A 12,808-nucleotide genomic window follows, 5' to 3' on the forward strand; every position below is an offset into this window, starting at 1 on the left:
TGGGACTGAAAGCAAAGAAGGACCTGGGTGCTTCTCACCCTGATGCTCTTCCACTCTCCTGGCATTCCTGTCTCTCTGAGAAACCTTCTGTGTAGTCCTCAGTGGAGGCTGCAAGCACTTGTTCTGTTCTGTAAGAAAAGGGTACAGAGGGAGGAGCAGAAAGGAATTGTTGCTGCTGGTAAATGGTACCAGTATTTCTGAAATCTGCTGGAGAGGCATGTGCATGCCAGCTGAGTCTGGTTTTTCTGGTTGACTCAGAAAACAAGTTATGAATGTAAATGAAGCTTTGAATTAGCCTTTTCCTCTTTTGCTAATAAAGAATCAATAGGTTGAGTAATGAAGATAAGCACTTAGTGGAGAAAGAGAAGAACCCCAACCCCCCACTCCCCAAGATCCACACATAGACTATTACATTAGCATGTTATACCAGCCAGGCATAGAAATGTGTCTTTACTGCTTGTATTGTTGTGCTTCACTTTGAAAGATTAGACGACAGCTTGATATATAAAAGAGAATGTTATAATAATATACAGTAGTCTGTTTGAAATGAGCTCATCCATTTGGGATCTGCAATTTTTTTTCTTCTGCAGTCCTAAATAACATCAACAACAAAAACCCTCCCCATACCCAAATTGCTTAAGTATTCACATAAAGTTTTTCTCTCTTTTACTGTCAACCATCTGCATTGCTCAAAAATCTTTGGTGTAGATACAGAATTCACAGTGAGCTTCATTTCTGAGCTTTAACAGATCAGTAGGGTGTGTAACCCACTACCCAACAGACACTGACTCATTCTTTCATTCTGTCAGTCAACATATATTGAACACCTATTGTGTGCCAGGCTTTAGGGGCACAGAAATGAATGAAATCCAGCTCCTACTGAGGAAGAACTCACAGACTAAAGGAGGAAACAGGCACGTAATTCAATAATTATTGTTCAACGTGGAATGCTACATGGAGCATGTTGGACTCCAAGCAACTCGGCACCAGACATTTTGTCTTTGTCACAACCACAATCCTGCTGTGTCTGCTGTTTTGCACAAGGCAGATACTCAATAAATGTTTGGTTGAGTAAGTTGATAGTATTACGGGTATTCAGAGAGTAGCTAATGCAATCTGGGTTACTAGGAAACCATTCTTGGAAGAAATGATGACTGAGTAGTATTTTAAGAATCTCCTTCTCCTTTGTCACTCAGCATGACAGCACTTGTGTGATGTCATCCTTCCAGCATGAAGTGATAGGAATGGTTAGGGTGTAGTCAGACCCTTACACTGTCTCCCAGACCTGGTTGTCACTGATCAGGGTACAATGTGGGACTGTGTGTTTTTGCTTATGAAAATCACTATTTTTACCTATTTGACAAGCCAAACATAAAGGTATATGTGAACGTAATTGTCGCTTGTGACATTCCCAGCACTTCTTGTCTGTCCTTGTCTTATAAGTACCACACGCTAACTGATTGCACAACTGGAGCTCCGTGTCCTGTGTATTGTCTAACTAAAAACCAAGGTGGGGCTAGGGAGATAGCTCAGTTGGTAGAGTGCTTGCTTTGCATGCACAAGGCCCTGGGTTCTATCCCCAGCACTGCAAAAAATAAAATAAAATAAAATAAAAAATAAAAAGCAAGGTGGTTCTCCGAAGTAGTCATGTCTCCATTTACAGCACAATTCCTATGCTTCTACATAAGTGATTTTTAATTATTTAACCAGATCAGTTTTCTTTTTGTTCCTATAGGGTGCACCGAAGGCCCAATTGACCTGGTCTTTGTGATCGATGGATCCAAGAGCCTTGGAGAAGAGAATTTTGAGATCGTGAAGCAGTTTGTCACTGGAATTATAGATTCCTTGGCAGTTTCTCCCAAAGCAGCTCGCGTGGGGCTGCTCCAGTACTCCACACAGGTCCGCACAGAGTTTACCCTGAGAAACTTCAACTCAGCCAAAGACATGAAGAAAGCTGTGGCCCACATGAAGTACATGGGCAAGGGCTCTATGACGGGGCTGGCCCTGAAACACATGTTCGAGAGAAGCTTCACCCAAGTTGAAGGGGCCAGGCCCCTCTCCACCCGGGTGCCCAGGGTAGCCATCGTATTCACAGATGGACGGGCTCAGGATGACGTCTCCGAGTGGGCCAGCAAAGCCAAGGCCAACGGTAATCAGAATGGAGATGCTTTACACCACTCAGGTTTCAAGTTTCTTAAATTCTACGTGGTCACAGCTGGCCATTACAGTGAAATTTCTTGATTTCAGTAAGGCTTCCTGACAACCACCATCACATACCTTTACCAAACTGCCACCTAGAGACCTTAATGGGATCCCAGAGGTGTTAAAATGTTCAAGAAGTATGAGAGTCTCCCATGCTGGGAGTCTACCCAGCCCACACCCAGTAATGTGATTAACTACCCAATCTGTGAGCTCCAGATAGACTCACCCTGTACTTGCTATGTAACTACAGACAAACATACAACAGTGCACTGGGATTGCACTGGGATTGTTGCTTTAGAAGCATCTGAAGAGCTTATTTAAAAAATGTGTTCATCTACATACATTTTTAAAAATACCAATGCTCTGAAAAGTGCAGTCACCTTAGGATAGAGAATACTTTTGTATTTGCAGGAAGCATAGTTAGCTTTCAAGAAAATCAAAATGTTGGGGAAGGTGATGAGTAAGCTATTGTTGTTCAGTAAAGCTCAGTCTCTTCTCTTGAGGTTTTCCTGATCTCGTGTGTAATGCAGGCAGGGACTTGAGCATTTCTTCAGTTGTGTAGATGTGAAGTGTAGAAGAGTGTGGCCCTTGGCAAAAGACAACCCAGAAGCTAGGATGATTGGTAGAGACAGTTTATAGTGAAGGGTGTGGATTCCTCGGGGGAAATGAGGAAACTTGAGGTTGTGAAGCTGTGTGCTTGCAAGCCACCTCCTGTAAGTACTTCTGAGGGCACAACAGGTCCCCTGATGGGATAAATGGGATGCACAGAATACTGCCTCACCCAAGACTTTATGGGCCCAGTGCCTAGGTGGGACTTGGCATGTAGAAGATGTGTGACAAACACTTGCTCAGTAGTGAAAGTGCTCCCAGCTGCACTGGTGAGCCCCAGTCCTCCTACAGCAAGGCCAGTTCACACTGATCTCAATCACTCTCTTTGTGAAGGAGGCCATTTTATTGACATTGCTTACTGCACTATCCACTCCTTGTTTCCTTGCCTAAGAGAGAGGGAGCCAGAAAAAGTGTCCAGCTCTGAATCATCTGGGTGGACTGTAAAACTGGCTGTTCACATTAGACTTGATTGCTAGAATTAATGTCTAACCCATCAGCTCCTTTAGAGCCTGCATTCTTAAAATGTATTTGGGCAAAGCATTTGGTTAGAAACAATGGTTAACCCTTTCATTTGACTCATTGAGAGTCATCTTACACTTGCCCCCAAATCTCCACACATTACCCAAAGGCAGGTGGCAGGAGATATTTGGTTTTTCAAACAAGGTTTATCAGAAGTGACATCCTCACATGAATTTAATTACTTCTATATATAGTTAACACAATCTTAAAATAGTTACCCTTTTTAGGAAGTTATATATAAAGTCATTGGGCTCCTAGACAAATATGCTGACCATGGCTGCTGAACTTACACAGACTTAGAACAAGTCACAACTCTCACCTCTTGCATCTCAGGACCACTTTTACGTGCATTTAAGAAATATTGTTAATAAATTAGCCAGAATAAGATTATCAGTGCTGAAAACAGAGCTTAATTCTTGTTGTATTTTACTTTCAAATGAAGAGTATAGGAGGGAAGGGAGTAGAATGATTAATGTTTTATAAAAGCTTTTGGAACAAATTCATATCCGTTTTGAAATCTAATGTTGAGCCAGGTGCATGCATGTAATCCTAGCAACTTGGGAGTCTGAGGCAGCATTGCAAGTTTGAGTTCAGCCTTAGTAACTTAACAAAACCCTTTCTCAAAACAAAAAAAAAAAAAAAAATGGTTGGGGATGTAGCTCAGTGGTAAAGTACCAAAAAAAAAAAAAAAAAAAAAAAAGAAAAAAGAAAGAAAGAAATCTAATGTTGACATTTAGGTTTGTTCTCTTGACTGGAGATTTCCAGTGGTTTGCAGATTCTCCTCTTCAGCTTACTATCTGCTCACAAGATTGTGTCCTCCCAAGAAAAATCAGGCAGAAAACAGTTTCACTTGGCCCTACATCACTTAAGGTTCCTATTCTCTATTTGAGAAGTAGAAACTAGGTTATAAGATCAAATATTATCCTGCTTCTTATAATTCTTCCAGAAAAGATTCCCATTTTAGCCAGCAATAATAGGTGATCTTTTCTACTTATCCAGAAGGCTAATTCAGGGAAAAGTTGAAGATTTGTTAAAGAACTCTCCCCAAAGCTGAGCAACATCCTGGGTACCTTAGCTCCTTATCCTCTCCCAGATGTCTCACTTCTCTTTAGGGTCCATCTCTTTTGTTCATAGGACCAAAGCAAATTGGTGGGAAAATACAAAGAAAGAGGTGTTGGTATGGACCCCTCAATGACATCACTTAATATTTAGCTGACTTTGGATGTAGTACACACAACTTCCAGATCGGAGATGCCCATCCCTAACTACTTCGTTCTTACCTGTTCTGCTCCCTAGGTATCACTATGTATGCTGTTGGGGTAGGAAAAGCCATTGAGGAAGAACTACAGGAGATTGCCTCTGAGCCCACTGACAAGCATCTCTTCTATGCGGAGGACTTCAGTACAATGGGCGAGATAAGTGAAAAACTAAAGAAAGGCATCTGTGAAGGTACTATAGCAGCATCTAGGAAAGGCCAGCATGAACCCTTGAGAGAGGATTTCTCAACCCATTCTTTCGGCATGTTCAAGAAAGTGCCTTCTGGTGGTCAGGGCCAGTGGTACTTGGAATCAGTAATCACAAAAAAGGGAACAGAAAGAAGATAGGGAAAGACAAAAGTGACTACCACTGCTTGAGCACTTGCTTTGTGCAGAGTGGTGTGATAAATGTTAGGAGGTTCTGGCATATTTAATCCTCACCAAAACCCTAGAAAAGTGATTGTGTAAGCAGGAAACAATCAGTATATAAACCAGGAGAGAAGAGATGCAATTTCTAAATATGCCTGTAGTTTGGAGTGGAAAGGGATGGTTGTCCTTGTAAGCTCACTGTTGGAAATTTAAAGAATGCCTTTTTACATGAACTACTGGTGTGTACAGAACATTAGACTGCCCCTTAGAATTCAAATGTTGTTTTGTATCCTTTTCTCCAATCCACTAATTGTGCCAAGTAGGCTTGCACACAGCAGTTCTGTCCATTTTTCCTTCTACTCGTGCCCTAGGTTCAGTCACCTTAAAAATCCAGTCTAAGCGATGTGTCTTAATCCTCTAAAGGAAAAATCTCTGAGATGCAGGGGGACCAGGGAGGGAAGGCCTTTCAAATTCCTGTGAGTAGATCACAACTTGCCTCTTGGCCATTTTGTTCACATCGAAATGCCTTGAGTTGGGTTGCTGGTATTTCAAATTGATTCTTCAACAAATTTAACCATTTCTTCTACCCTTCATTCTAGATATGAGTTTTTTGTTTTTGGGAGAAGGTGGGGAAGCATTCTTTAGAAGCTCTATTTAAGGGGAGCAGGCTTCTCTACTGCCCCAAAGTGGTCATAGATTATCACAGTAACCAACTGCTCTTCTGGGAATCTGGTATTACCAAATAAAACCAAACCAAACCAAACCTGGGTTATGGCAGGTAGGTAAGGAGTTGGTCTGAGACCAGCTTCCTTGAGCACATGCATGGGTGTGGAAAACTGTCATCCCTTTTGGTCACCTCTTTCCACTCAGCTCTAGAAGACTCTGATGGAAGACAGGACTCCCCAGCAGGGGAACTGCCAAAGAGGGTCCACCAGCCAACAGGTAATTTTTTGTAACAATGTTTTCAGAATCATTGGTGGGTGTTTCTGCCATGGTTTCCCTTCTGATAAAAGATGTAAAGAAATCAAAGTAAATTATGTTAACTGAGGCCTTTTTTTCCTGTAACAGACTGGAGAGATTTACTCTATACTTTTAAGTCATATTTGGTAACAAGTAGCTCTGCTGACAGACTTTTGCCTCAATGTCTCAGGTACTAAGTGGTAGGAATAGCAAGTGTCTTATTGTGCTGCGGGCTACTTTAGACCACAATGGTGTTAAGCAGGTTTGACTTCACTTTTCTTTCTCTTTACAGAATCTGAGCCAGTCACCATAAATATCCGAGACCTACTTTCCTGTTCTAATTTTGCAGTGCAACATAGATATCTATTTGAAGAAGACAATCTTTCACGGTCTACACAAAAACTTTTCCACTCAACAAAATCTTCAGGTAATTCCAAGTAAAATAATGAGTACAATTTGATAAGGCATTTCAGCTTGCCAACAAACTTGGCTTAAAGGAAATAGGAAAGAGGAAAAGAGAAGAACTTAAGTAGAATGAGAACTGAAAAAACAAAACAACAATAACAACAACAACAACAACAACAAAAAAAACAGTAGTCTTGTCCACTAACCCACAATTAAGGCCTATTCCAGTGCTAGAAGCATATATAGCCCTTTCCTGATATTTACTTCACTGGATCTGGCTGTGTGGAAAATTGGAACATGTCTTTCACCATGGTTTCCTATATATGCTGATTTAGTCCTATTATTGTGTCTGGACATTTGGTGGATGACAGAGGTGAACACTTTCCATCTGCTTTCTCAGGAAGTCCTTTGGAAGAAAAACACGATCAATGCAAATGTGAAAACCTCATAATGTTCCAGAACCTTGCAAATGAAGAAGTAAAAAAATTAACACAGCGCTATATCCTTTTCTAATATTATGCTCTGTATGGAATGCAAAGAATATTACCCAAAACTCACAAATGGTCTATATGGCTTTTATCAGGTGAAATTATTCCCAGAAGTCAAGAATAGTGAACTCAGGAAAAGCTTTTTCTTTTCTTTTCTTTTTTTAAAAAAGCTTGCCATGCCCGCACAAGGTCAAGCCAAGCTTAGTGACGATAGTCAGGCAGGCATTTAGTTGCCATCTGCTGTTCTAGAAGGATTAGCAGAAATGTTAGTCAGCCAGTCAATATATAAGAAAATAAAATAAAGGACTCAATTGCCTCATGGCTACAAAGATATGTACTGGATCTGAAGTGCACCAAAGGTGCAGTATCTTTAGATAAAGAATATGTAGACTGAAGAGGTCTCAAACTCAATCTAAACCCAAACCTTTTCTTTAGTCCTGAACTGCACAGCAGCCACATTTGGATTCAATGTAGTTTCTGAAGGATTTTTTTTTTATTGGGCTTTTTCCCCTCATTTTTTGGCAGCAGATACCTTTATATCAGCACTCTAGAAGATGAAACATTCTACCAAGGGAACAGCCAGATCCAATGATTCATTAAAACAATATTATAAATAAAAGGAATGCTTTGGGATAATAGAGAAATAAGGATTCTGTGCTTTAATACATTGATCACATTGCCAACTGCTCTGAACTTAAAATTACAGTAAGCTTACTAAAGTTGGCTGATATGTATCTCGGCATGCATCAACCAGCCTATAGGGAAATGGTTTAATCCTGAACTACCTCTGGGCCAAGGGGCTTGTATAAAGAACAACAGTACATAGCAATTCCCCTTCTAAAAGCTACAAACAGGCTCCCCTAAGTAAAACAGAACAATCTTTTTGACAGTGGACGATGAATCTAGGTTCCCATTCTGCCAAAGGGGAAGATAGAGGGCATTAAGGAGCTTACCAAGAAGACACTTGATTTTAATGCCTCTTCTTTTTCCACTCCATCTCTTAGGGTCCGCTTCACAAAGGACTAAAGAAGTTATGTATAAAAAGAGCATAAGTCAAATTCCTTGGTGAAATCATGGGTGAAAACTCCCTTTCTTCTCTTTTGACTTTGTTTTACTTTTCAAGGCCTTATCCTTTCATATTCTTCTTTACAACATCCCCAACATTATCATTTCTGGTTCCCAAAAGTGTGCTATAGCAAACTCATTTACAAGCAACAGGGGTATGAATGGAATTAAAAATATGAATCAGTTAAAAACAATTTTAAACTATCTCTTGAATTTTTTTTGTGTGTGTATAATAATTATATATAGTAGTGGGATGGCTGTTTTTAGAAGTGAACTTAACTTGAACTATATTTGTCTTGAAAGTATGTTAAATGAATTTATTTAACTTGTAGGTCAAGGTGTTTAAATACTTGACAGAATTCTTTTTTTAAAACTCAAAGCCTTTTATATTTCAGGACAAATCTTTATTTAGATAAATTAAGTTGTATTAGAATGTAAATGAACATATGCCATTCAAACTCCTCTTCCTTAATTTGAGATTTACTAGAAGAAATGACACAGAGAATGGAAGCCTTGGAAAATCGCCTGAGATACAGATGAAGACTAGAAACACTCCACGTATCCTTATGTCATTGTACCGAGGATTACAATGGAACAGCACAGAGCCGCAAAGCTCAGGCTATTAGGTCTATAATGTGGTGAAGTCAAACACACCCAGTAGAGGAAGCTGGTTTGCCATACGAAGACAATAAAATACCAACTTGTATAAATTTATTTAGGGGGGGAAAAAAAACTTCAGAATTTTAAGATGAATTTACCATGAGAATAAGCTATGCAAGGTATTTTGTAATGTTCTGTGGATATAATTTGCTTCTGCCTCATCCTGCCTTAGTATCGCAATCTCATTGACTTCGAAATATTTTACAGTCTTACTTCTTAGAACACTGGCCACAGGAAATGCTAACTTTTTTGTATTGGACTTTACCTTGATATATGTATATGGATGTATGCACAAAATGATAGGACATATGTACTTGTGTAACAAGCTGAATTTTTTATACAATATTAAAATTTACTTCAGAGAATAGCATCCTGTGCAATATTCTGTAATTTAACTTTAAATGCAAAATATGTATACATGAAAATGGCCAATATATACATTAAAAAAAGTTTGATCTCAGTGATTAGGAAAATGCATGGTAAAACAAAACCATTTTTATTCCACTAGTGAGGCAAACATGAATGTTTGGCAAGCATTAGTAAGGATGTGGAACTACAAAACAAGTCTTATACACTGCTAGGAAGAGGCAAACTGGCAGTCTCTTTTGGAGAATAAATCTACCTATGCTAAATGAAAATGAAAATGCACACACCCCTGTAACTGCAGCAGCACTCACAGGTTTATTACTCGATGATTTCAGCACATACATAAAAGGAGACCTGTATAAGAATGATATAAGAGTTTGTAAAAGCCACAAACTAGCAACATCCTAAACATTATCAGAAGGGAAACAGATATAACACATTAACATGTATATTTAAGTACAGAAAATATTCCGGAGTGATATACATCAAATTAGGAAAATAAGGAAGTGAGAATAGTCAAAGAGTCAACCATGTCAGCTCAAGAAGACAAGACATATTGAGCAAGAAACACTGTTTAACAACTTCAGGAAAAAAATGTCATCCTTCCCCAAGGAAACCACTGTACTTGAGTCCAAATGATGGCTTATAAACAAAACACCTTGATTACTTACACTGAAGTATCTCAAGACAAGTGTTTACATCAGAATGACCTCCCAAAGGGCAGTGTGGCCGAGTGGGAAGAACTTCTCCTCAGGTCTCCAACTTTATCTGAAAAACCCATGATTCTTTCCAGGTATAAATATTGTAACTCAAAATACTAAAACCTTGAGTTTATATCTGACTAACCCATCTGACCCTAAAAATAGCCATTTTCATTAGGAAATTGTATTGATTTGGGTTGACATTTTGATATAACCAGTTCAGGCACTGTACTGTTTGCTCAGTTCGACTTTACATTCTGTTGTATTCAAGCTCCCTCTAGTGGTTCAAGACTGTTCCTCCCCGTTTTAAGTATTAAATATTTCTACAACTTGGTGGAGGCAGGAAGCACAGTTTCATGGAGAACTGGAAGCCTCCAACGGTTATCAATATGTGCAGATTAATTCAAGACACTTAACAGATAATGACTAAAATATGAAAAATTTGGTTTTGCCACTTTTACATGAAGGGTTTTGCATTCCACTTTCATCATTTATCACCTTGATTTCATCTGTTAAAATGGAGGTAATAGTACTGTCATGTGTTGTCAAAGGATTAATTGTATATACACTTAGTAAAAGGACCCAAGCCTTTCAAATGCTCAATATTAGCTATTATGTTTTTATTCTTAAGCAGCCAACAGTATCTGATCCAGAGATGGTACTTTTAAGTGTATGCTGAGAATGAAATTGTTTCAGCTTTTGTGCTGTTAAGATTCCTTCCCCTGCATTTTCTTTTGAACAAAACAGGAGGCAGTAAATTTAATGGGAAACACACAAAACTACTGAAAAAGTACTATCAGACAAGATAAAATTCTAGACAGGCACAAGCTTAATAAAATTGTTTAAGCCCTAGAAAACATTATTCACTCTAGTTTTTTGATAAATACAAAAGTTGAGACCCTGCCCTCTTAAGACCTTAGCTTAGTGAGAGGCAGATATTAATGCCATAAAAGTTTTTAAGGTAACTCAGTCACCTAACCTAGAATGGAAGATGATGTTGAGCTTGTCTTCAGAACAAGTACAGGTAGGCCCAGAAAAGAGGACAGGAAATCTGATGCTACTGCATGCAAAAGGGGCACTAAGTCTAAGGGAAGCTGGTAGTTGTATATCTGAGAACAAATGGAAAATTCCAGATGATCATCTTCCAGATTACTCAGCTAACTGCATTCGTGACCAGCCTCAAATTTGGTTTCTTCTCTATAGCCTTTTGCTCCTGCCACCATCCCATACCAACTCCAATTGTTACGCGACAGCCAGCCTCTTAATTGGTACATCTATCTCTACACCTAACAAAAGTAGAGGTATGGAGTAAATTTAACTGGCTGGAATTTTCTGCATTTCCTTTTGTTTTAGAACCAAACACATTGTTTTTATTGCAACCAAAAAAGAAAATGCCACTTTAGACCTTCCTGATGGTATTTCCTCCAGCAGCAGTTTAGTGGCACTTTATCTCAGGTCAGGGAAGAGTGAAATGTTTCCTATTTAGTTTTAAACTTTCTTTGCAGAAAGTGATTGCACAAAAAAGCACATGTAAAGGTAGAAACCAAATAATCTTAATAGCACATTATCATTACATAGAAGACCCTAGAAATCACACTTAACCATCATTTCAGAATGCCTACAGCCAATAAGTCACGTCATAGAAACATTGCAAAGATATATAGTAAATTGGAATCTGATTTTGCATTCTTTAGATTCCCACACTTTTTAAAGTAAATTGGAGTTAGTTAATCGAGAGGGAAAAATAACTAAAAATAACTCTCAACAGGGTAGAAAGTTCATTAGTGGGAAAAATTAACCAAGCAGATAAGAAGCACATACTTCCTTAACTGAGAGGCAACATTTTGAACTATGAAAAGAGACTAACAGCTTTAAGAAAGCAGTAGTAGACAGTCCGAGCAATTCTTACCAAAGACAAAGATTTCAAACATTTTAAGTTATTTTAGGTACACCAGTCCCTGAATATGTAAACATGAACAACTTAGGCCACTTAAAATTCTTCATGTAACTCAATGGCCAGGAAATATGCTAATCTAAAAATGTAGAGGTGATATTTGGGGGTTGTTTCAATGAAATGAAAGGGAAACCAGAAAAAAATATCCATAGCTCTCCCAAAGAACTGAACCATCAAATGTCAGTAGTGCTCCCAAAATGAGAGTAACAACCACTCTAAGTTAGTAATAGCTTGGGAAAGTGTACCTACAACCCTGATTTAACACCAAGATCAGATGTTACCACAAAATAAGCCAATAGGAATATGACACATAAAAGTTATTATATAGCTATTAAGACAGTCCTGACTCCAAATTCAGTAAATGCCCGACTTTTTGGACAGTACCCATAAGGCAGCCTCATTTCCTGTCTCATTCATCTACTATCAAAAATTGCCTGAACAGATGGAAGGCCAAAGACGGAAGGTGGAGATTAATTCTAAAAGCCAAGTCATTGTCATTTGACACTTCTATAGTCTCCCTCAAAGTCCAGCAGACTGCACAGGGCATATATTCTATTAGCACCATTCAACTGGTAGGTAAATCAAGATGTCAACATTTCCCCCCAAATTAATTCCTCTTAACATTCCAAAGTATACTAACATATGTGGAGAAAGGGTGCCATGGGACATAATTTTGGAAGATATGGTATACATTTTCCCCAAAATCTCAACAGCAAACATACTTCATGTTTTTCAGGACTAAATGATATAAAACACACCTCAGCAATCTGACAACACTTCTGAAGATCTGGGCTTATTCTTAAGTCATCCACATACATTTCTTCTATGCCAATCATTGGAGCATCTCAGGAAAGATGGATCTTCATTGAAATTCAATAGTTTCTCAGCTTATGACTACATTGTAGATGGGGAAACATTTCACTTAATCCTTTTACTACTCAGATTTGGTAAATTTTAATTCTAGCTGTTTAACCTCAAGGCCTCTCAAACACATTCAAATGTAAAAAAGCAAATAATGTCCTAAGACTAGAATTATGAAAACGAAGTCTCTTAAACAATCTAGTACATAGGCTGAGGTTGTCGCTCAGTGATAAGAGTGCTTGCCTAGCATGTATGAAGCACTGGGTTTGATTTGCAGCACGACATAAAAATAAATAAAAGTCCGTCAACAACTAAAAACTATATTTTTAAAAAAACTAGTACATGAACATCCTTATTCTGAAATGAGACATGGTCCAAAATCTGAAGTTGCCA

At 38.6% G+C, this 12,808-nt stretch overlaps 1 protein-coding gene across 2 annotated transcripts in view; it reads left to right on the forward strand.

Moving 5' to 3' along the window:
- The window catches only part of MATN2 (matrilin 2), a 142,414-nt gene extending 132,748 nt beyond the window's left edge, over positions 1-9,666 (forward strand). The window contains exons 14-19 of one of the 2 annotated variants that reach the window (XM_079126176.1): positions 1,736-2,149; positions 4,627-4,779; positions 5,826-5,897; positions 6,265-6,342; positions 6,721-6,819; positions 8,358-9,666. In XM_079126176.1, the coding sequence (XP_078982302.1) occupies positions 1,736-2,149; positions 4,627-4,779; positions 5,826-5,897; positions 6,265-6,342; positions 6,721-6,819; positions 8,358-8,413 (872 nt within the window). In that variant the 3' untranslated portion in view covers positions 8,414-9,666. Of the gene's footprint in view, positions 1-1,735; positions 2,150-4,626; positions 4,780-5,825; positions 5,898-6,207; positions 6,343-6,720; positions 6,820-8,357 lie in introns of both variants that reach the window. The other variant, XM_079126175.1, reaches the window with a different exon arrangement.
- The last annotated feature ends 3,142 nt before the right edge of the window (positions 9,667-12,808 follow it).

This window comes from Sciurus vulgaris (assembly GCF_902686455.1).
Source record: "Sciurus vulgaris genome assembly, chromosome: 1".
In the NCBI taxonomy this organism is placed as follows: domain Eukaryota; kingdom Metazoa; phylum Chordata; class Mammalia; order Rodentia; family Sciuridae; genus Sciurus; species Sciurus vulgaris.